Source organism: Panthera onca, chromosome B3 (genome assembly GCF_046562875.1).
Source record: "Panthera onca isolate mPanOnc1 chromosome B3, mPanOnc1 haplotype 2, whole genome shotgun sequence".
NCBI classification, from domain to species: Eukaryota; Metazoa; Chordata; class Mammalia; order Carnivora; family Felidae; genus Panthera; species Panthera onca.
The window spans coordinates 51,830,115-51,853,390 of NC_138344.1; the positions used below are offsets into that span (position 1 = coordinate 51,830,115).

At 45.5% G+C, this 23,276-nt stretch overlaps 1 protein-coding gene across 1 annotated transcript in view; it reads left to right on the top strand.

The window, feature by feature from the left end:
- Positions 1-1,221: 1,221 nt before the first annotated feature.
- Positions 1,222-23,276, top strand: part of MYO5C (myosin VC) — a 102,817-nt gene continuing 80,762 nt past the window's right edge. Inside the window, exons 1-5 of the mRNA XM_060618503.3 lie at positions 1,222-1,525; positions 12,079-12,189; positions 17,484-17,649; positions 18,236-18,380; positions 21,441-21,597. Coding sequence (XP_060474486.3) covers positions 1,499-1,525; positions 12,079-12,189; positions 17,484-17,649; positions 18,236-18,380; positions 21,441-21,597 — 606 coding nt within the window. The 5' untranslated portion in view covers positions 1,222-1,498. The remainder of the gene's footprint in view (positions 1,526-12,078; positions 12,190-17,483; positions 17,650-18,235; positions 18,381-21,440; positions 21,598-23,276) is intronic.

Genomic DNA, 23,276 nt, shown 5'->3' on the forward strand with positions numbered 1-23,276 from the left:
GGACTTACTATCTTTTTAAAACCAATTTACAGTAGTTTCTTGTCTATTTTAGATGAATATTATACATATTAATCATTTGTTGGCTGTTAAGTTGCAAGTGTATTTCCCAGTCTATTGCCTTTCTTTATGAATGGTGGTTTTCCACTGAAAAGAAATCTTTCCTTTTGATGACCGCAAATTCATCATTTTTTCTATGATTGTATCTTAAGACATTCTTTCCTAACCCAACATTTAAAAGGTGTTACCCTTCAGTTTTTTCTTAAGAATATTATGGTTTTACTTTTAAGTTTTCATCATGAATCCATCTGGAGTTTATTTTTGGATACAGCATTTGCCAAGGATTTGCTTCTTCTCCCCTCCTACACACACACAATGGGCCCATCTATTAAATATTCTTTTCTTTCCCACTCTGATCCTTAAAGCCACCATATAATGTGGGGCCCCCTACTGGGGGACTCCATTCTGTTCCATTATTCATTTATCCATTCCCATGCCAGTATCACACTGTTTTAATGATGATGGCTTTGTGATATCCCTTAATACGTGGTGGGGCAAATCTCACTTCTTTGGTCCTTGTTTTGAAGAGTGTCTTGTTATACATGAATTTTACTTCATATAAAATATAGAATAATTGTACAATTTTTCAAAAGTTCTGCTAGGATTTGTATTCCAACTACATTAGACTCACACATTATATTATTAATTTGGGTAGATTGACACCAGTACAGTATTAAATAGTGCCATCCATGAAAATGGCATCTTACCCTGTCCCCGGCCCCCACCCTCAATTTATTCAGGCCTTCTTTTATGTCCTTGAAGAGAAATTTAAACATTTTTCTCCACAAAGGCCGAGCGCATTTCTCGTAGTGTAATCCCTGGACACTTTATATGTTCACTGATGTTGTAAGTATCTTATTTTCCATCTTTCTATAGCATTTTCTAAATGATTATTGCTCACATAAAGGAAAAGTATTCATTTTTACATTTGATTTTGAACATGGTCACCCGGCTGAACTGTCTTACAAGTTCCCTTGGACTTTTCTATGGCAATGGTCATATCTGCTGCTCCTTCCAGTAAACACGCTGCGGACTAAGGAAACTAAAACTTGGACGGGAGCGTCTCAGAACACACCTGTTTCCTGCCTCCAAGAGCCAGCGAATCCTGGGCGGACCGCTCCGCACCCCCGCCAGGTGGACCCACTTGACTGCCGAGCCCTGGCCGCGAGGAAGCCCGAGCCCTGCCCGCAGCCCCCGCCCCAGCCAATCGTCGCGCCGACCCGCCAGCCTGGGCCCAAGAACCAATCCGCGACTTCTCTCCTCCAGAGGCCGCTAGCCCCGGGGAAGTTAGTCGTCGCAGGAAAACTTACCCGGCAAGGTGGCCCCGCGCAGATTTACGCGGCGGCCCCGCAGTTACCTGCCCCCGGGTCTCGAAGCCGCGCGCCTAGTCCCGGAGCCTCGCACCTTCGCGGCCCTCCAGCTGCTCTGGCCCGTCTCGCCCATGGCGGTGGCCGCGCTCTACACGCAGGTACCGAAGGGCGGGTGCGCGGGAGGGAAGATGGCACGGCGCTAATGCTGACTGTACCTGGCGCCCAGCCCACACCTGTGAACCTGGCGCACCCGCCGCAGGGACAGGTCGCGGAGGGCCTGGGGCTCGGGGGCACCGGAGGGCTCCGGCTCCTGTCCGCGGGGGAAAGCGCCTCCGCCCCGCCCCGGGAGCCTGGGTCCCCTCGGAATGGGAAGACCGAGTGCGAGGGGCTGCCTTCCCGGGCCCGAGCTTCTCGATGCCCCGGGGTCGCGCGTCCGTCCCCCTCGGTCCCCTCTTCCCGAGCCACAAGTGAAATCAGAGTTGCTCACAGGGACATAGTTGCTCAGTCACGGGCAAATAATAGTATCCATAATTCTCCTGGTCCTCCTCAGAGAGCCCTTGAACAAGAAGCTTAGTACCGCGGTATTCAGGATGCTTTCTAGAATTACTGGGTCTTCAGAAATGCCTGCGCGTGCATTTAAGTTCATCTGATGTCCAAAGGTGCGGCTGCCTGCGCGTGTGGGGCAAGCTTCACCGGTGCTAGAAATTGAGAGCTTCTGTGAATCCAGGGGTCACAGGCTCTTCACCTAACATTTATACGTCGCTTCACAATTTATAAAGCACTTCACATACACCCTGATTCTGGGAGTCACTCTAGAGCATTCCTCTGAAACTACCTCTTCCCCAGGGCCAAGGATTCCACAGCGTTCTGACACCCAAAACCTTCTGAGATGAGCTTGGCTAATTGTCTGGATGAAAAATAATTTGAAAGTGTTGGCCCTTTTGGGGAAAAAAAAAAAAAAATTTGAAAGGCTATAAAGGCAGATCCTCTCACACCCCAGTGGAGTAAAATCTATGTTTCCCAGTATTCAAATGGATGACACTAGAATCTGTCCATTTCCCCTGAACATGCCCTTGCTTTGTATTTAAAAAGACACTTGCCTGTAGATATAAACAATAGTTGTAAATAATTGTTTCACAGCTGTTTAAGCAAACTTTTTTCTTCTACTTTACTGAATTAGTAATACAAGTACAAACCAACCAAATGCCATTGTGCCCTCCAACACCTTTCCACTAACTAGACTTCTAAATGGGCAATGTTTGAACCATGACTCTCCTAGAATAGTTTATCAGTGAGAATGTCAACCATCAGATATCTGACAGTGCTTCTGAGGTCTTCAACTTACTGGAGGTGAAAGAAAATCTTGGCACAAGGCAATTCTTGGAAGATACTTTGGAGAACAGAAAATTGTTGATGATTAACCTCTTTTAGGTAACATTTTTATTCCAGAAGCAAAAATACACAGGTGTGAGCTTCCCTATCATCAAGACCTTACACTACAAGTGTTTTTAAATAGCAACTAGGTAGCAGGCATAATGTAGGAAAACTGATACGGAAGAGTTTTCTAGAGAAGAGCTTGGAAGGACAGAGAATCTGAGAATCCCAGAGCCAGAGGGAGTCTTGATGGCCCACCCTACCCATTTGGTGTTCAAGTAGACACCTTTGTTCTGAGGCTATCTCTTTTGTTCCAGGTCAGTCAGTCCCCATATTGTCAGCTCCAGAGGTGGGAAGCTCCCTGTTTGTGTAGTTGCCTATTTAGGTTTTAAAGAGCTTGCTGTGCTAAGAAGTTCTTTCATTTTTTTTTTAAGTTTATTTATTTATTTTGGTGGGGGGGTGGGGGGCGGCATGCGGAAGAGAAAGAGACGGAGAATCCCAAGCAGGCTCCATTCTGTCAGCACAGAGTCCCACACAGGGTTCAAAGCTACTGAACCGTGAGATCTTGACCTGAGCTGAAATCAAGGGTCGGACATTTAACTGACTGAGCCACCCAGGTGTCCTATGTTAAGGAGTTCTTTCTTAAACTGAAATAAAATCTAAGCCCTCTCCCTTGCTTCCCTACCGCTTCCTGCAACCCTCCCAAGTCCACAGATTTAGCCATTTGTCCTAGAATGCTAGCATACAGGATTGGCTTAAGCCAAAGTTTGTGACTGGGACCCTTGGCCACCTTTAAGCTCCAGAAGTGCTGCTTCTCTGCATAATCTTAGCCACACAACATTTTAAAACAACTTAAAACCCATTTCTGCACCCAGGAGCAAATAGTGACTCTGCAGCAGGGTGATGTGTGGACTGTCCATTCTGGAACCCCTGTGTGACAGCCACACCCATCCATGATCTCCAGGCTACCTCATTCAGTCACTATATACACTGCTGTTACCTGCCTATCCCCTGTCTAATCTCCCTTCCTGCTATGCCTTGAAGACAGGCATATTATCTCCCCTAAAACATTTATTTAGCACTTTCTGTACATGAAACATTGTGCTTGGGGGAGGTTAGAAAGACTTTTTTTAAAGGATAGTCTTTCCTCTCAAGGAGTTTTCGAATTAGTGAGAAATGAGAAAGGTCAAATAATTCAATCCTCTGAAGCCCTAAAGGCATGGAGGAGCCTACTGGGTGATAGAGCTGAGAAGGGGAGGGTCGTGCCCAAGAATTAGATCGGGGCTTTATACTCTGGTGAAGATTTTGAGTGGGAGAAGATAGGATCAGGGGCTGTGTTTTAGGAATTTGGGTACACTGGCAATGCCCATGACACTCAGATAGCTGAATTCTCAAGTCATCTTAAGTGTCCAGGAAAGAATTCAGGCTGCAGTATTGGACAGGGCAAAAGGAGACACAATCCAGGGAGCCTGTGGAGGTAGGTGATGATAAGACTGGACTGGGGAGAGGGAGAGGTCAAAGATGACTGTGGAGGTCAGAGTCTGGATGATGAGAGCAGGGGGTGCCGTTGACACAGGCACAGCAGGAGGAGGAGATCTTAGGAAAGTCAGGAGGCAGAATTTGTCCCTGCAACAATTGAGGTGGTGAAGGAGTTTCTAGGGGCCAGTGCTCTGGGAGGTTAGAGGTTGGTGGAGAGGTTGGGCCAAGAGTCTTCTGCCCAGAGAGCAGAAGCCCAGGGAGTGAGAGCCTTGCCAAGGGTGAGACGAGAGCCAAGACAGGACACTGGGGAATACAACTATTCAGAGGGGCCCAAGATGGAGCCATCACAGGGAGGAGATGGGAGAGCTGGTAGGGGAGCATAGGAAGAGAGGTTCTGAGAAAGAGGGGACTCCTGGGAGGAAGTGTGGTGAGAGTAGCAGTAGCTGCCGGGATGAAGTGTAAAATGACCCATCTCTTTCAAAAGCTATTGGCAACATGCCCTGGAAATGTTGAGAGCATTTGACCCAGAAGTTCCATGGTTTAAAATCTCGCTGAGAAAAACCGGTTTGGCCATTCACTGTTGGAACCTCTCTGGAGGCCCCTGTCACTTTCAGACTCACTGACCAGCCACAAGGTTCCACCTCTGCATCTCCCCACTGCCTGCCCATTCCTACCTCAGCTCACTCTGCAAATTTCCGGCCATCCCTTGGTGCATTCCTGCTGCGGGTCAGCACTCTATGCCTTGGCTTGCAAGACTCCCTGTGCTTAAAATAACTGCTTTGTTCAGTAGTGCCTCACCTTCCAAATTCAATTTGAGCGGTGTCTTTTCTGAGAAATATTTACAGCCAGCTCCTCTGGACACCTTGCATGTTGATTTGTCAACACTCATTAACTGTCTCCCCCATTGACCAAGAGTTTCCAGAGAACAGGGAACAGTGGGGGCTTAAGCAACATTTAATGTGTGCGCACATGCATGAATGAGTTTTTCTGCTTTCAGAGAGAGCTGTGGGCCTGAAGAAGATAATGATGGTTACTTGTATCTTGCAATCATGGAGCACTTCTTCTGTGCCAGATGCCATCCTCAGAACTTTATATACCATCTTTCATGGTTTAATTTTAATAAGCAGTGATATGTGTAGATGTTGTTATACCAATTTTACAAATGGCTCAGGTTAGGTAAATTGCCTAAGATTACATAGAAGTGGAGGAGGAGGCAGGATTAAAAGCCTGTTCTTTTTTTTTTTTAATGTTTATTTATTTTTGAGAGAGAGCGTGCATGAGCAGGGGAGGGGCAGAGAGAGAGGGGAAGACACAGAATCCAAAGCAGGCTCTAGGCTCCGAACTGTCAGCACAGAGCCTGACATGGGCCTCGAACCCACAGACTGCAAGATCATGACCTGAGCCAAAGTCGAATGCTTAACTGACGGAGCCACCCAGGCATCCCAAAAGCTTCTGTTCCTAATCCCTCCCACTACCACAACTATGGTTCAACCACCTTTACCGTCTTCGTTCTCTTCAAGGGAGCTGACCTTCTTCCCATTCACACAGAGGACTCATGGGAAGTCCATCCACTTTATAGTTGTATATTTGCTATACGTGAGTATGGTTCTTTCATCTAAGATATTGGGCAAAGTGGTAAGTGGGCAGTGAGGCAGAGAACTCTATGGCATGCCTCTAGAGATATTTCTTAAATTGTTCTGGCTCATTAATTGGGACTCAGGTTATAACTGGTTTTAGCCACAGATTCACAAATTATATTACCCTTCAGTCACTTACTACTCTTGCTTGTGAATAAGGAACTCACAAGACATCTGCAAGGAAGTTTTGCTAGAACTCAGATGGGCAAGGTGAGAAGTGTCTTGACTAGCAGTTCAAGATCTCTGTCTAAAATAAAGTCAAAGTTCACTTTAATGGCTTTCCATTTGGCCAGTGTAAGAAGCTTTTAGACTTCTATGTATCATTAATAACTCTAGAAAATTAGAGGTATCCATTGTATTATATATGGATACTTCAAAGGAGTAAAAAAAAAGTATATAAAGACTAAAATACCAAGTTTTGTCTTTAATTGGTGCAACTAAACTGGGAATTTGAATATTTTGTTCAATAGATGTTTATGGAATGCTGGCTATGGGGAAGTTATTGTGTTGGGTTCCAGGATACAAAGACAAGGCTCTTAAAGCTCAAATGCCAGTGAGGGGGGTGGAAAGTTACCTCAAAACCTCTGTGTCCCTCTGGGAAGGGACAGGGAGAACTCTAAAGAGGAAGCGTTCAATCCTGCCTGGGGTGGAGAGCAATAGGGAAAGTGCCACCAAGGAGAGGAGTTGTGAGCTGAATCTTAGTTTGCTCACTGGCCAGGAGAGGAGGAGTGGCACCGGGGGTGGAAGGAACAGAACCAAGGAAGAGCTTGGCATGTTCTAGAAACTGCTAGTGGATTGGGTGGCAGCTGGCAGAGGGTGGACTGAAGAGGCAAGGAAGCCTGAGGAGGAAAACTGGCTAGGACAGTGGCTTCCAAGGTCTGGCTGCTCATCAAAATCTATAAGGGACTGGGGGTGGGAATTTTAAAGCTTTCATCTTGCCGGGGCCCACCCATGGAAATTCTGATTCAGGTGCAGGTGAGGGAATCTGTATGACCACAGAAACCTGGTGCTTTACCTGCTTGAGGAAGCACTCAGCAGACTGTGACATCTGTCAAGAGAAGATTGGTGGGGGTGGGGTTGGGGGAGGGGGAGCTGATTGATGGCCATGGCAGTGGGATGAATGGGACAGATAGGTGAGACTTAAGATGTAGGCTTTCCAGCACCTGATAACCATTTGGTTGTTGAGGGTGGAAGGAGGGAAGGGAACCCAGCACTGTCCCAAGTTTTTGATTTGAGGGACAAGAGAACTGAGGAGGAGTGGGTTTGGGATAGACATAATGGTCATTAGAGCTTAGAATTCATGAGTGTCCAAGGACATTTAGGGGCTGATGTCTGGGAGACCACTGGACATGTGGTCTAGACCTGTGGAGAGATCTGGGCTGGAGGTCTCACGTGCACAGGTGCCAGGGCAGTCCCTGAAATCATGGGAATGGAGGACACTCTCTAGAGAAAGCCTGTCAGGAAGAGGGGCTAGGAAGGACACTGGGAGACAGAGGGGAGGCTAGGGAGCCTGAGAAGGGCCTGGAGGGGTGAGGGAGGGGCAGCGAAGGGAGCATAGTATCACTGCCCTGGCCTGGCTGACTGGGAAAGTGGAGACTCTCTCCCAGTCCAGAGAGCTGCTAGGAAGGAAATGTGTGGTATTCCCTATTTCCTGTAAAGTCCTCAAGCCCTTTCTGTGGCTGACATCAGTTGATGCCTTCAAATAGGCAGGCAACATGAGAAGATGCCCTCTTCTCTCATCTGAGCATGTAGGGTGGGGTATTCAGATGTTCCTGAAGACAAATCACTTCCTAAGGGTCACGCTCCTAAGTCTTTGCCTCATTGTTGAGCCTCCCTTGGCTTGGAAATAAAGGTACAGCACGATTTCCCTTTGTGGGAGGGTATTTGCAGGAAGGGTGTGGGAGGCAGGCACCTCTGCTCCGTGGCCCCCCCCACTGCAGGCCCGTCCCTTGAGGGCTTGGCAGGCAGTCTGAGTCCGGAGGCTCCTGCTCCACAGGAACAAGTCACACCGGGGAAATCACATGAGAGCTAGTCACACTGTTTGCACAGACTGCGTTTGTTTGTCTAAATTCTGCAAAGCGAACTCTTCCTCCCGGTTGAAGCACTGCCTTGTGGGTCGAGGAATGTGAGGAAGGAGGGAGGCACCCAATGGGTGTAACTGACATGCAACTGGATAAACTTTGTCATGTTTACTTACCAGGCTGGGTTGCAGCTGCAGGGCCCTAGGTGACTGGCAGCATTGCTGGCAGAGGCACCAGGCCTGGAAGGTGTGGGTGGCCTGGAGAGTCAGGGCTGAGGAGGCCGTTTGTATGTACCACCCCTCAAAAGAAGCCAGCTTTCAGTTCCATACATATCCTAATACTGCCTACCATTGAATTCTGCTTTGGGCTGAAACAAACCAGCCTGTGTGCTCTCAAGTAGATAGTTGCGTGTTAAGAGTTCAAGATTATTTTCAAAGCCAGACTTATTTAATTAACAAGCAGTTCAAAGTAGGATTTGCAGGCCCTGGCTCCATGGAATCCTGGCTTTTGAGACTTTGTGTGGTGTTTGATGAGCTGCTGACATCTTTGGGGTCAGTAAAACAAAAGGCTTGGATTGGCTTTGGTGACCTTAACATTACTTCTCAGAACTCCTGGCTTCTGTGGGAGGATCTAGGGATCTCAGCTGTAGCCCCCAACTGGGATCCTCCTCCTACTTTCACCTGTTTCACAGAGCAGGCCGCCACCATTTCATTTGAAGTCAGCTTTCTTTGGCTTTAAAAAGAACTATGACAGACAACCTGGAGCAGACGATCTCCCAGGACCCTAAATCTAGGACCTAAAATTCTGTCATGCCACTTCATAATATATTGGGATATTCCATTAATGATTTCAGCTTTATGAGATTAGCAATAAATGTTTTTTTTAATTTTTACTTAATTTATTTTTTAAATTTACGTCCAAGTTAGTTAGCATATAATGCAACAGTGATTTCAGGAGTAGATTCCTTAATGCCCCTTACCCATTTAGACCATCCCCCCTCCCACAACCCCACCAGTAACCCTTTGTTTGTTCTCCATATTTGAGTCTCTTATGTTTTGTCCTTCTCCTTGTTTTTCTATAATTTTTCTTCCCTTCCCTTATGTTCATCTGTTTTGTATCTTAAAATCCTCATATGAGTGAAGTCATATGATATTTGTCTTCCTCTGACTAATTTCGCTTAGCCTAATAACCTCTAGTTCCATCCATGTAGTTGCAAATGGCAAGATTTCATTCTTTTTGAGCAATAAATGTTTTTGATAGCAGACTGAAGTAGAACATGGTAGCCCATGGCAACAAGTATGTGTGAGTGGGTGTGAGTGTGTTTATGAGGCTTCTATCCACCTACCTGCATGGACATGTATACCTAACTGTGTATCATTGCCCTCTAGGTCGTTCTTCCATTTTCTCTGTCTCTGTGTCTGAAATCTTACCTCTCTCTCAGCTACCTATCAAGAATTAAAACAACCCAAATGACTTAGGGACTCATGATTGATAGCCAATGAAATATATATTTTTCTTTGCTTAAGTAAGTCAATTCATATTAACTAATAGATAAACACCTGTGCTCCTTAATCAACTGGGTCCTAGTTTAGTACTGGCACTCTGAAACTTGTTTTATACTTTTCTTTATTTCCTCCAACAGCATATGAAAATTTTAAGTATACACTGAAGTCAAAGGGACTTTATAGCGGACATCTGTCCTACCACCTAGATTCTACCATGAACATTTTACCATATTTGTTGTATTACATGTCTATTCTTCTCTCCAGTCCTTGGGCCGTCTTATTTTTTAAAGCATCTTAGAGTAAACTGCTTACATCGCTACGTGTCCTCCTAAATATTTTAGTATGTCTATTGTTAAGAGTTTCATATTTGTTTGGCTCTTTGTGTAAAATTTTCAGATAGTGAAACACCAGTCTCACGTCTGTGTTCAGTGATGTTTGAAAAGTGCTGACCACCCATGTAACCCAAACCCTTTCAAGGTATAGAATGTTGCCATCACCCCCAGAACATTCCCATGAGAGCCTTCCCACTCACTCCCCAGCCCTACTTACTCCCAGAGGCAACTGCTGTTCCTATGTTTTCCCCACCTTACATTAGTTTTACCTGTTCTAGCACTTGATTTAAAGGGATTCATACATGGAGGTGCCTGGGTGACTCAGTGGGTTAAGCATCCGACTCTTGATTTCGTCTCAGGTCATGATCTCACTCACAGTTGTGAGACTGAGCCCCACATCAGGCTCCAGGCTGGGCGTAGAGTCTGTTTAAGATTTTCTCTCTCCCTCTGCCCCTCCACCACTTGTGCTAATGTGCTCAAGCTCACTCTCTCTGAAAAAAAAAAGAGGGGGGATTCATACATAACATACTCATTTGTGTAATGTTTCTGTGATTCAACCTAATGTTTTGGAAATTCATTCATGTTCTTGCTTATATCAGTAGTTGATTCTTTTCGTTGGTAAGTAGTATTCCATTGTATGAATATACCACAGTTTTGTTTGTCTTTTAACTCATTCTCCTATTAATGGACATCTAGTCTGTTTCCAGTTTTGGGTTATTATGAATAAAACTACTATGAACATTTATGTTCAAGTTTTTTTTTTGTGGACATATATGTTGACATTTTCTTTTAAAGATTGTTTATTCTAAGAGTATTACATGCAACTTGTAGAAAATACATAGAACTATAATAAGGAAAATTAAAATGTCATAATTTTATTGTTCAGAATCTTTTTGTGACTGAAAACTCCTGAAGGTACAATCTCTCAACAGAAAGGAATATTTACTCATGGTCACCAGGCACCAGTAGACCACGGGCCTGATGAGCAAAGAGATGCAAATATACACATATGCACACATGCAGCTCCAGGTTAGAGATCGGCTGGGTTAGTAGGGAGACCATGCTGACTAAGAGGGAATGCCTTTCCCTCCGGGTAACTCAGCACATATACATAATAGATGCTTAGCAAGTGTTTAGTAAATGAACGAGTGAATGAATGGACGAGCAAACAGAGGAACGGCCCACTGCAGGAGAGTGTGAGATGTGGGGTCCGGGTGATTACTGCAGAGGGGAGAGAAAGGAATTAATCATGGACCTATGACAGCTGCAGTCTACACACATGGCGGCCACCTCATCTTCATCTTGAGCAGCATTCAGGTGTCTTGGTGAGTTCTGGAGAGAGACACGGCCCCTCATCAGTGTGCCAGTGTGAGTATTAGACACGTGGGTTAGTTGATAGGGCTGCCTAACAGTATGCTGTGGACTTGGCGCTTAAACGACAGATGCCCATTTTCTCACAGTTCTGGAGGCTGAGAAGTCCAAGGGTGCAGACAGCTGCTTCTCACCGTGTACTCCCATGGCCTTTTTTGGTGCATGCAGGTGGAGAGAGAGCATGCATGTGAGCTCTCTGGTGTCTCTTCTTACAAGGACACTTATCCCATCATCAGATGAGCGCCTTATAACCTCATTTAACCTTCACCCCCTCTTACAGACCCTGTCTCCAAATTCAGTCACATTGGAGATTAGGGCTTCAACATAAGAATTTGTGGTGAGCTCAGGGGTGGGGGGACTTGATCCAGTACATAGCAGTGTGGTTCTGCCTAAAGACTCTTATCCACCAGCACTGAGCCAGGTGCCCCCACAGCTACATCTGGATTTCTACACTTGCCGCAGCAGGAATACTTGGCTTCTACCAACCAGTGCTGAAATAACACTGCTGTAACAACACTTCATAGCATCTGGCAGAGTGCTTTCAACGACACAGTCTAACTTAACCTGGCAGCAAACCTGTGAAGTAGGGACTGTACCCATTTTGTGGATGAGAAGAACACGGTGTAAGAAGTTAAGTGTCTGGCCCACAGCCCCTCAGCCGATCCGTGGTGAACCAAATCCCTCTGCTCCAACTCTTACAGATAGTGCCCAGAGCTTCCCGTTAAGGGACTCGTGATTTCCCTTCCATTCCCAGGCTTTTAGTTTCCCAGGAGTATTTAGGAGGCTTTGGGAATTCCGTTGCCTATGAAAGGAAGCAGCTAGGCCTGGTGCACTGTAGACATACTAAAGATTACTTCATAAACAAAAATTAGGTAAAATACTCCTAATGAAGGAACTGAGTAGACAGAAATATCCCTGAGTCTAATTATCTAATGATCTGTGTTTTTGTTTTCCAAGTTCTGAAATTAAGCCCATTTTATTCTGTTGGTCAGTACAACAGGGTATGGATTCCTGATCCTGAAGAAGTTTGGAAGTCTGCTGAAATAGCAAAGGACTACAAAGTTGGTGACAAAGTCCTGCGACTTTTGCTGGAGGATGGAACGGTGAGGGTCCTTGCTGGCTGTGGCTGCCACAATGTATGAAGGGTAACTGGGATGTATGTGGAGGGGGCACAGCCCCTGTGGGAGGAGCCTGGGAGAGGGCACATGGGGGGTCATCCAGAGTGGCTGGCTGGTGCTGTGGGTCCACTATTTGTACCGCACCCCCCCCACCCCACACACTGCCCTAATGAAGGCATCAAGTGCCCTGTGCTGCATACCTGGGCATCCAGCATGGCTGGGAGAACACTGGAAAGTGATTTGCCGTTTTGTTTAAATGTTTATTTTATTTTTGAGAGGGAGAGAAAGAGCATGTGCACAAGCAGGGTAGGGGCAGAGAGAGGAGGACAGAGGATCTGAAGTGAGCTCTGCACTGACAGCAGAGAGCCCCATTGGGGCTGAAACTCATGAGCCGTGAGATCATGACCTGAGCTGAAGTCGGACGCTCAATCAACTGGGCCACCCATGCACCCCAGTAATTCACCATTTTGGTTTCATGGGTGTCAGCATAGACACTGGGCAAAGATGAGAAACTTGAAGAAAAGTGGTTGGAGCCTAAGGCATCAACCAGTAGAGAAAAACCTCAAGATGGGAAGAGGAAGAGAAGTAGAGGAAGGAGAGAGAAATCAGGAAGGGAGAGGGAGGAGTGAGAGGAGAACAGAAGGAGGGAAAGTCCATCTGTAGGTGGTTGGATAGAAACAGTAAGAATTGGGAGCTCCAGGACGGCGTGTGGCAAGGTGGTTAGGGAACTGACGGGAGAAGGGACAAGAAGATAGGAATGCCCAGCTTTGTGTGATGTTGTGAAGAGCCTGTCAGTGCTGGTGTGGCAAAAGATCATGTCAGTGGTGGTTCCTGTGCTGCAGTGTACCTGTGATCAGGCCCTCTCGAAGGCTGGATGTGTCTTTTGATTAACAGCTTCTGCAGATTTTACCACTCCTTTAAGTATCATGAGCTGTCCTTTGCCCCCATAGCCATAATGACATCCCACTGGATCCATAGCTAGCATGAGTCAACTCCCTGGATGCAGAGCTAGACAAAGTATTCATGTTACATTTGGATGTCAGAGTTGGTCCGGGGAATATCATATGAATATTAAAATGCTGGAATTTTTGAGTCATGCACATGGTCTCTGTAGAAACAGGACACTCTTGGGGCATCTGGGTGGCTCAGTCAGTTGAGCATCCAACTTCGGCTCAGGTCATGATCTCTTGGTTCATGAGTTTGAGCCCTGCATGAGGCTCACTGCTGTCCACGCAGAGCCTGCTTCAGATCCTCTGTCCCCCTCTTTCTTCCCCTCCCTCGCTTGTTCTCTCTTTCTCTCAAAAATAAATAAACATAAAAAAACAAACAAACAAACAGGGCACTCTATTTCCAATCAGACTGTCCTGGATTTGGGAGTCGTCTCCTGAGATCCCAGGTAGGAAGATGAGCAGAGCAACTAAAGACACTTCCTCAAGAAACATACTATCTGGATTCAAAGCTTGTGAAGGCCACTTGCTAAGTTTATGACCCTTAGCCTCTAGCTTTCCTCATATGCAAATTGGAGTTAATAATAGCAGGACCTCACAGGGTTGCTGAAGATCAAACGAGATGATCCATGTGTGGAGACCACTGGAGAGAGACACAGAGAGAGGACACTGCTACTTCCATTTAGCCAACCCTTCCCCACCAGTAGCTCTTTGCAGCCTTGTGGAGCACTTCCTGCATGCACTCTAGGTTCTCATTAGGGATCAGGTGTCTCCGTGGAGAAAAATCTCAGACTCCAGCTGCAGTGGCAGTTTGCAGCTTTAGTGAAGTCAGCAGGGCTTCAGGTAGCGACATTCCTGGCTCTGAACCCCAGCCAACGAGAGGCAGGTAAGTGGGCAGGTGGCCAGATAGCTCCTTAGCTTTACAAAGCCTGCTTTGTGTAGGAAAATGTCACCTCTGCCTTCAACTGTTAATCTAATGTTCTTTATGTTTTCTCCCCTCCCCCCAATGACTCTTGATTTTCTCTCTGTCTCTCTCATACATAACACACACACACACACGTGTGCGTGCACGTGCGCACACACACGGGCTGAACTAGAAAAGGAGGTTGTTAATTTAAAACAGATAACAGAAGAACTCAAGGAAAGAAGTTATATATGAGCAACAATTTATTTTACTCTCAAAATAAAAGTCTATAGATTAAGAATATTCTGCTTAACTGAACTCCTGTCTTATACCAGTCACAAAAATTAATTCAACATGGATTAACGACTTAAATGTAAGACCCCAAAACCACAACACTCCTAAAAGAAAACATAGGAATAAAGCTTCTTGCCATAGGACTTTGTGATTTTTTTTGGATTTGACACCCAGAGCACAAGCAACAAAATAAAAAATAAGTAGATGTGACTACATCAAAGTAAAAGGCTTCTGCACATCAAAAGAAATTGTCCACAAAGTGAAAAGACAACCTACAGAAGGGGAAAAAGTATTTGCAAGCCATATATCTGATAAGGGAGTAATATCCAAAATATATAAATAATTCTTGCAACTCAAAAGCAAAAACAAAAACAACAACATCAAAAATGAAAACAAAACTCATAAAAGAAGGGCAAAGGACCCGAACAGACAATTTTCTGAAAAAGATTTTTACAGATGGCCAGCAGACACTTGGAAGGATTTTTGACATCCCTAGTTCTTAGGGAAATGCAATTCAAAACCACCATGAATATCACCTCACTCCTATTAGAATGGCCATCATCAAAAGGACAGAAAGTCCCAGGACGCCTGGGTGGCTCAGTCGGTTAAGCATCCGACTCTTGATTTCAGCTCAGGTAATGATTTCACGATTCATGGGATCGAACCCTGCATCAGGCTCTGCACTGACAGCATGGAGCCTGCTTGGGATTCTCTCTTTATCCCTCTCTCTGCCCCTCCCCCATTCTCTCTCTCTCTCTCAAATAAACATTTAAGAGAAGGACAAAATAACAAATGCTGGTGTGGATGTGGAGAAAAGGGAGACCTGTGTACTGCTAGTGGAATTGTAAATTGAACAGTCACTATGAAAACCAGTATGGAGAACCCTCAAAAAAATTTTTTTTAAGTTTATTTATTTTGAGACACAGAGAGAGCATGAGTCGAGGAGCGGGAGAGAGAGAGAATCCCGAGAAGTCTCCGAGCTCAAGATGGGACTCGATCCCATGAACAATGAGATCATGACCTGAACTGAAATCAAGTCAGATGCTCAACCCGCTGAACTACCCAGTCACCCTCAAAAATTTTTAAACAGAGCTACCATATGATCCAGCCGTTCCACTTCTGGGAATATATCTAAAGGAAACAGAAACACTAACTCAAAAAGATAGCTGCACCCCCATGTTTATAGAGCATTATTCACAATAACCAAGATGTGGAAACAACCTAATTGTTCATCAACAGATGAATGGATAAATAAATTGTATATATGCAGCACCTGAGTGGCTCAGTCAGTTAAGCATCTGACTCTTGGTTTCAGCTCAAATCATGGTCTCACAGTTTGTGAGTTCAAGCCCTGCATTGGGCTCTGCACTGACAGCGTGGAGCCTGCTTGGGATTCTCTCTCTCCCTCTCTCCCTCTCTCCCTCTCTCCCTCTCTCCCTCCCTCTCCCTCCCTCTCCCTCCCTCTCCCTCCCTCTCCCTCCCCCTCTCTCTCTCCCTCTCCCTCTGCCTCCCTCTCCCCCTCCCCCTCCCCCTCCCTCTCTCTCCCCACTCCTCTTCTCTTCTCTTCTCTCTCTCTCTCTCACTCTCCCCCCTCCCCACCTCAGAATAAAAAAAAAAAAAAAAAGATACAAACATCCAGTTCAAGATAAGTTCCAGGAGTGTAATGTGCAACATGATGACTGTGGCTACACTGCTAGGAAAATTAAACTAAATCTTGAGAGTTCTCATCACAATGAGAAGATTTTTTTCTTTTCTCCCTTTATTATTACATCTTTATGAAATGATGGATGTGAGCTGAACCTACTGTGGTAATCATTTCATAGTATATGTAAAACAAACCATTATGGTTTATACCTTAAAATTTTACAGTGATATATGTCAATTATTTCTCAATAAAACAGGGAAAAACAATATTCTGCTGGGGGCAGGTCCATGAATATATTTGCACTGAAAATGGAGCAGGCAGCTGTCATGATCCAATATAGTTGGCCTAGATTGCCCTGAGCTGCTCTCCAAACAGACCAACCAACAACAAACCAAATCTTCTCAGCATTGATAGGAGGCATTAGGACACATGCTTCAGAGCCAAACATATCCATACTGTGTGACCTTGGACGAGGAGCTTAACCTCTTTGAAGCTGTCTCCTTAGCTGTTAATTAGGGTACTCATGCCCTCCTTGGAAGGCAGTTTTGAGGAGTGCTGACTACATGGCATAGGGTGTGCATAGTGGGCACTTGCGAGGGGACAGCCAGGTCACTTTGTGGAGCTGGTTCAAGACCAGGTATCAGAAAGAAGGCGGCCTGGGAAAGTGGAAGGAAAACAAGCTTGCTGGATAACCTTGATCAAGTCACTTCCCCAAGCTGTGAAATGAACGTAAGGGAAGTTAGAACAGGTGGTCATAAGGTCCCATGTCTCTCTGCCATTTGGAGCCCAGTCGTCTGTGGTGTCAGTACCACTAGGCTTGCTAACCTCTCCCTTCTACTCAGGCACCTATTTTGGGAATGCTAGGTGAAGTCTACCAGACAAGAGACCATCCCCAGCAAGTTACTCAGCCCAGGGCTGAGGGTAATGGGAACAGGCAGCCTTATAAGGGGGGCATGAGCCCTCAGACAGGAGTTACAAGAACATGGATCTTCTCAAAGAGTCACCACCACTCACATGGGCTCCTTCAGACACTTCTCACCACCCAGCAGAACCCTGTTTTCAGACAAAAACTTGGGTGGCTCTCAACATCTAAACTGCATACAAGTGGAGCCCTGTGATAGCAATGAGGATGGTGTGCCCAGGTCCCTGCCCACACGGCTTTCCTGTACCTCTCATGGAAGCTTCAGTGAGGTCCTATAGCTCTGAGGACCCCTGGTCTGGTCCAGCCAGTCTTTTCACAGATGGGAGAAGAGGGGCCCAGAAAGAGCGAGTGACTTACCCCAGGGCCCATGTCCAATACCCTTGTCCCCTGGCTCCCGCTTTCCAAGAGTCAGCCGTGGAGATTGTTTTCTCATTGCTACACATAGGTTTGTTTTTCAGAGTGTCAGGGACCACTCCAAACACATGGTAGGTAGGACAGAGGACTAGAGTTCAATAGAAAACCAAGGATCTTTTACTTCTTGAACTTTAATTTCATCTTTGTCCACAGGAGCTGGATTATTCCATTGATCCAGAATCTCTGCCTCCACTCCGGAATCCTGACATCCTCGTGGGTGAGAATGACCTCACAGCCCTCAGCTATCTCCACGAACCTGCGGTGCTTCACAATCTCAGAATCCGCTTTGCAGAATCCAAACTCATTTACACCTACAGTGGTAAGGAGAGCGATTCTAGGAGAGCAGGAATGACCCGGAAACACGGTGCTTGCTGTCTAGGGTGTCCTGAGGACATTTTATATCGTGTTTATGTTAGAAATGTTGACTTCTGCCAAAATGTGTACTCACAGCTACACCTTTGCCCAGATTTCTATCTAACAAGCACAGAGGTTTGATCTTCAAGAGTCTGTTGTAAACAGAAGTGTCTACAGGTGGGAAGAATCTTCATCAAGAATTGATATCAGACTTCCCAGAAAAATATATCTGGGTAAAGCTTGTGTTTGAGTTTCTCATTGGATTTGATACATTTATTACTTACTTGGGGCAACGATGTTATCATATATTTACACTGAGAATTACAAAACCTTTCAGTTTTAGGGCATTCCCATCCGTCATCTCATCCAACTCTGAGAGTAGCCGAGAAATGTGGGTGGCATCTGTAGGCAACTGAGATTCGGAGCATTAAGTGATCTGCCCAAAGTCACATGGCAGGTTTAATAACTGGCGGAGCTGGGCTTACTCCAGAGACCCTGGAGAAATGGGTGACGGTCAGAACCTCAGCGCTGCATCTGGCATCTTTCCCCAGGAATCATTTTGGTGGCTATGAATCCTTACAAGCAGTTGCCAATCTACGGAGATGCCATCATCCATGCCTACAGCGGGCAGAACATGGGCGATATGGACCCACATATATTTGCTGTGGCTGAAGAGGCGTACAAGCAGATGGCCAGGTAGCCGCCTACAGAGTGGGACTTCCTCTTACTCTCCCAACACTCCTGCATTTGCTGGGCCCTCACAGTGGAGGGGAGACATCTGGTGTGGTCTCATTAAAGGTGACCATGCGACCAGAGAGTGAGGGCACTTGGTAGAGCAGACTAATGAGTAGCAAATGATTGTATGTGGAACCTGTCTAGACCGAGTTTCCTGGTTTTTCTTCCTTCTCAGTAGTCAAAGGTCAAACCTACCAATCTGGGAATAGCAGATGCTTCTCTTGCACTGTGTTTGGTTGGAGGAATATTGATTTATTCTCCACTGTGAGATGTTTAAGCTTTATTCCCCATCTAGCCCAGCAAAAAGTTACGATGGATGAGCACAGGTTTTAGATGTAAGAGCTTTGGAGTTTTATCCTCTTTCAGCTTCAATGTCCTCATCTGTAAAGTATGAAGAATAGAGAGGCACCTGGGTGGCTCAGTTGGCTGAGGGTCCAGCTTCGGCTTAGGTCATAATCTCGTGGTCCGTGAGTTCGTGCCCCACATCGGGCTCTGTGTGGACAGCTTGGAGCCTGGGTCCTGCTTCCGTTTCTGTGTCTCCCTCTCTCTCTGGCCCTACCCCACTTGCTTTCTCTCCCTCTCAAAAAATAAATAAACATGGAAAAAAAAATTTTAAGGTATGAATGAAGAATAGAAACACCATCTTATCTTTGCTGATCCTTTTACAGTTTGAAAAGAACTCTCCGGACAGTGGTCTCCTTTAAGTCTTGCAACACCCCTGTGAAGTCAGTTGAGCCACATCATTGCCCTCATTTCATAAATGGAAACCTGAGGCACAGAATCTGGACCCTACATAATCTAGGCAACCATCTGAGTTTCCTCAGCTTTAGTGTCTTCCATCTGTGAGCCAGACACTCAGAGAGCACCCATTCTACGTTCCACTGCTTATAATCAGGAAAAAATAATGGTGGTGTGTGTGGTTCTCTCCTACCAAGAAGGCTGGTGGGCATTTTAGAACTCGCATGGCACCTCTCCCAGTCATCAGGGACTGGATGCCTTTTAGATCTTCTGTCCGTGGAGTGAGACCCTCATCCTGAAGGCAAGCTAATACTTAGCCATCTCCTCCATATTGTTGGCACCAGAGTGTCAGAGGGGAAGTATGTGCCCCTCCTGGTTAAAGAGACTTCCCAGAAGCCCCACAAAGACTTCTGCTCACAGCTGGTCTAGGACCTATTCACAGGGCCATGCCTGGCGGCAAGTAAGGTTGGAATAGGTAGTCTTTCATATGCACAGCAGTGTTCCCACTGAAAATTGGGGCATAGTCTCTACGAAGGAGGGGAGGAGGAATGTTGGATAGAGATTCACCAGTTAATAACCAGTTACCTTGGTCTCTGCTACAGCAAATTTCCTCCAAACTGAAAAACACCCGTGGTTCTAGGATTTGCCCTGGCTCCCTATAAGTCTTCCAGGCACTCTGCAATTAAGGTCCATGGCTCATAGCCTGATGGGCCAGGGCTGCTCCTGTACGTCAACAGTATGAACTCACTGGAGCTATTGGGCTGAGCCAGTTTCAACTTGAAAAGTCCATTTTCTCTGGAGGCCTGTCTGTCTAAATGTGATAGAACTGAATGTAAGGTAGGTTTATATTGGACTTGCTGATACTAACCTGGGAGTCAGAATAGCCCAGCTTTACTAAGCCCAGCTCCATTTCTATCTGGCGGGGGACACTGTAGGTGTCCGTCACTGATCTCCTCAGAGTCTTGCTCTTTTGGGCAGGAACTCCATCTCTGAGGTGCTCCCAGCATTCACAGGGAGGTGCTCTGCCCTGGGTCAAGTCACCTTACCTTTCTGAGTCATTGTTGTATCATTCCATAAAAATAGATACATGTGGCATAGGATTTTTGTGAGGCTTAAATGAGGATCCTTATAAAGTATTCATGGAGTGCCTTGTATCTATAAGCAGTGCTGGATACATAGAACAGCTTTATAGTACAGTCCTGCTATCACCTTATGATGCGAGAAGTTGAATACATTTTTAAAAATTTTTTTTAATGTTTATTTATTTTTGAGAGAGAGACAGAGCATGAATGTGGGAGGAGCAGAGAGAGAGGGAGACACAGAATCTGAAGCAAGCTTCAGGCTCTGAACTGTCAGCACAGAAACCAACGCAGGGCTCAAACTCTCAAGCCATGAGATCATGACTTGAGCTGAGATTGGACACTTAACTGACTGAGCCACGCAGACACCCCCAAGTTGAATACATTTTTAAAGATCTCCAGCATGTGGGCTTACTGAGCACCTATGTTCCCAAGCATGTTTTGAATAATTGCTCTCCAAATAATGCCTTTAAAATGTTTTATGTTTATGTGGGTGGGGATACAGAGGAGTTGACCTGGGCCCAAGATGGCTTTCTTTAGAGGCCTGCTTGCAAGGTTGGTGTAGGGCTAGCCTCTGGGAACTTGGATTTTAGGAAGTTCCCCACCATTATCCAATTGAGGAGAGAGGTTCATTGTACCTTGACTGTGTAGATGATGTGGTTCATGCTGAGCACCTGCCTTCCTTCAGGGCATCTGGAATTTTGGTACATGCTCTGGCTATGTGACCAGCCCCCAATACAAACCCTGGCCACTGAATCTCTGAAGAGCTTTGTGGTAGACAGCACTTCCCATGTCTTGTCATAATTCATTGCTGTAGTAATTAAGGATTCACACTCAGCTTCCTCTGGACTTGGCCCCATGTGCCTTTCTTCTTTGCAGAGTTAGCCTTTTGGTGTGATGAATCTTAGCCATGAACATGACTATGTACTGAGTCCTGTGAGTCCTCCTGGTGGGTCACTGACATGAGAGGGTCTTGGGGGACCCTCAACATGGGGGACAGGGCAAGAAACAAAGTTTAGCTTGATCACATAGAAAAAAAGACTAGAAGGGAATTCACTGGAATGTTAAAAAGTAGTTACCTTAGAGTAATGAAACAAAGTTTACCTTCTCTCCCCTTGTCTGTGTTTTTCTTACTGAGTCTATATTACCTTTTTAATAGGAAAAAAAACAGTATCTAAAAAATCCTTTAATTTACTTGCTTTAGAAACAATAAAAATCAGTCAATAATTGTAAGTGGGGAGTCAGGTGCTGGAAAGACAGTGTCTGCTCGCTACGCCATGAGATACTTCGCCACCGTCAGCAAGTCCAGCAGTAACGCCCATGTGGAGGACAAGGTTCTGGCATCGAACCCCATAACTGAGGTGTGTACCCTGCGGGAGGTGGGGAGTGGGGTCACAGGCAGCAATGTGCAATAATGGAGAAGTGGATTGGTTTGTGTATATGTTTCCCTGGCTAACCTGAATCCCTCAGCTTTAAAGACCATAGAAGTGAGGGCCAGAAAGTCTGTTCTCTGATAGGATTTGAAGGAGCTTGAAGAAGAGACTACCCTGCTAAGGCTCTCTCCTCAACCTGCTGGGCTAGAAATCAGATTTCAGGAGTCCTGTGTCTATATTTATATACCAAAGGAAATTTCCTTGACCACAGACACCACTGGTGCACTGAGACCACTGGTGTTCTTCAGCCAATGACCCCAAGTTTTATGAGCTGATTGTTAAATATTCAGAAATTTTTTGGTAAGCTGACTATTAAAATTTTGATAGTTCAACATCAGTCACGGTGGGAATATTTACACTTTATAAATTGGCAAATGCCACATATCAAGGCTCTTCTGCTTCCCTCTCTGAGAGCTGATCCACCAGCCCAACTCTGGCTGGGAGAGCAGTGTGAACAAGACCAGTCCTCATGGCACCCAGGAGCAAGGAGACAGCCCTTAAGGAAGAAGCGTCATCGCAAAGGCTCAGGAGATGATCAAAGGCCAGCTCTGCTTTGCAAAGTGGGAAAAGGACTGATTTAAATTTATTTGGAAGCATTGCAAAAAATTAAGACCATTAGATTCCTAGATCTCTTCTCTCTGTTTTCTCAAATCAAAATCATCAATGTTTATCAGACCTATTTTGTTGAAGCCCCTGTACCAGATAATATAGGAAGTAATGGAAAAGAATAAGCCCCAGTCCCCAAGTTTTAAGACTCCTCTAACATAAACACGTTTAAAGTTAAATGGAGGGACGCCTGGGTGGCTCACTCGTTTAAACGTTCAGCTTCAGCTCAGGTCATGATCTTACGGTTTATGAGTTTGAGCCCTATGTTGGGATCTGCACTGACAGTATGGAGCCTGCTTCAGATTCTCTCTCTCCCTCTTTCTGCCCCTCCCCTACTCAAGCTGTCTCTGTCTCTCTTAAAATAAATAAACTTAAAAAAAATAAATGGAAACATAAACCACAATCTAAGATAGCAGTAGAAAAGTTGTCCAGAGGTACTGCCCAGTGGGTAAATTTGTGTGATTATTTGTTTAAGGTTGGTCTCACCCCCTAGATTATAAGCTCCACGAAGGCAGGACCATGTCTTCTTGGTTCACCTTTGTCACCCAAGGACGTGGTGCATAGCAGGTGCTCAGTAAATATGTGTTGTCAGAAAGCATGATGACCTGGGCAGGAAGTACAGTATGTGTGCATGAGAAGGGTACTTCAGATGAAAAATGCTCAGGAAGGGGGAGGGGATGGGCAGAGAAGAGACAGAATTCAAGAGTAGAAGTAAAAAGCAAAAGTCATGCCTAGAATATGGAAAGAATGGGAGAGGGCAGTTTTTTGGTTGAGTGGAAGGTCTGGGTAGAGAAGTGGTAAGAGATAGGGAAAGAAATAAAGTTTGAATGATGTGTTCTTTTAATTGAGCATCTATAATATTTGGGGCATGGATGTGGTGATCCTCCCAACTCCGCAAGCTGCGTATTATTCCCGTGTTATAGATAAGAAATCCAGACTTGGAAAGATGAAATCACTTTTCTAGCATTACACAAACAGGAGCCTAGGAACCATGAAACATC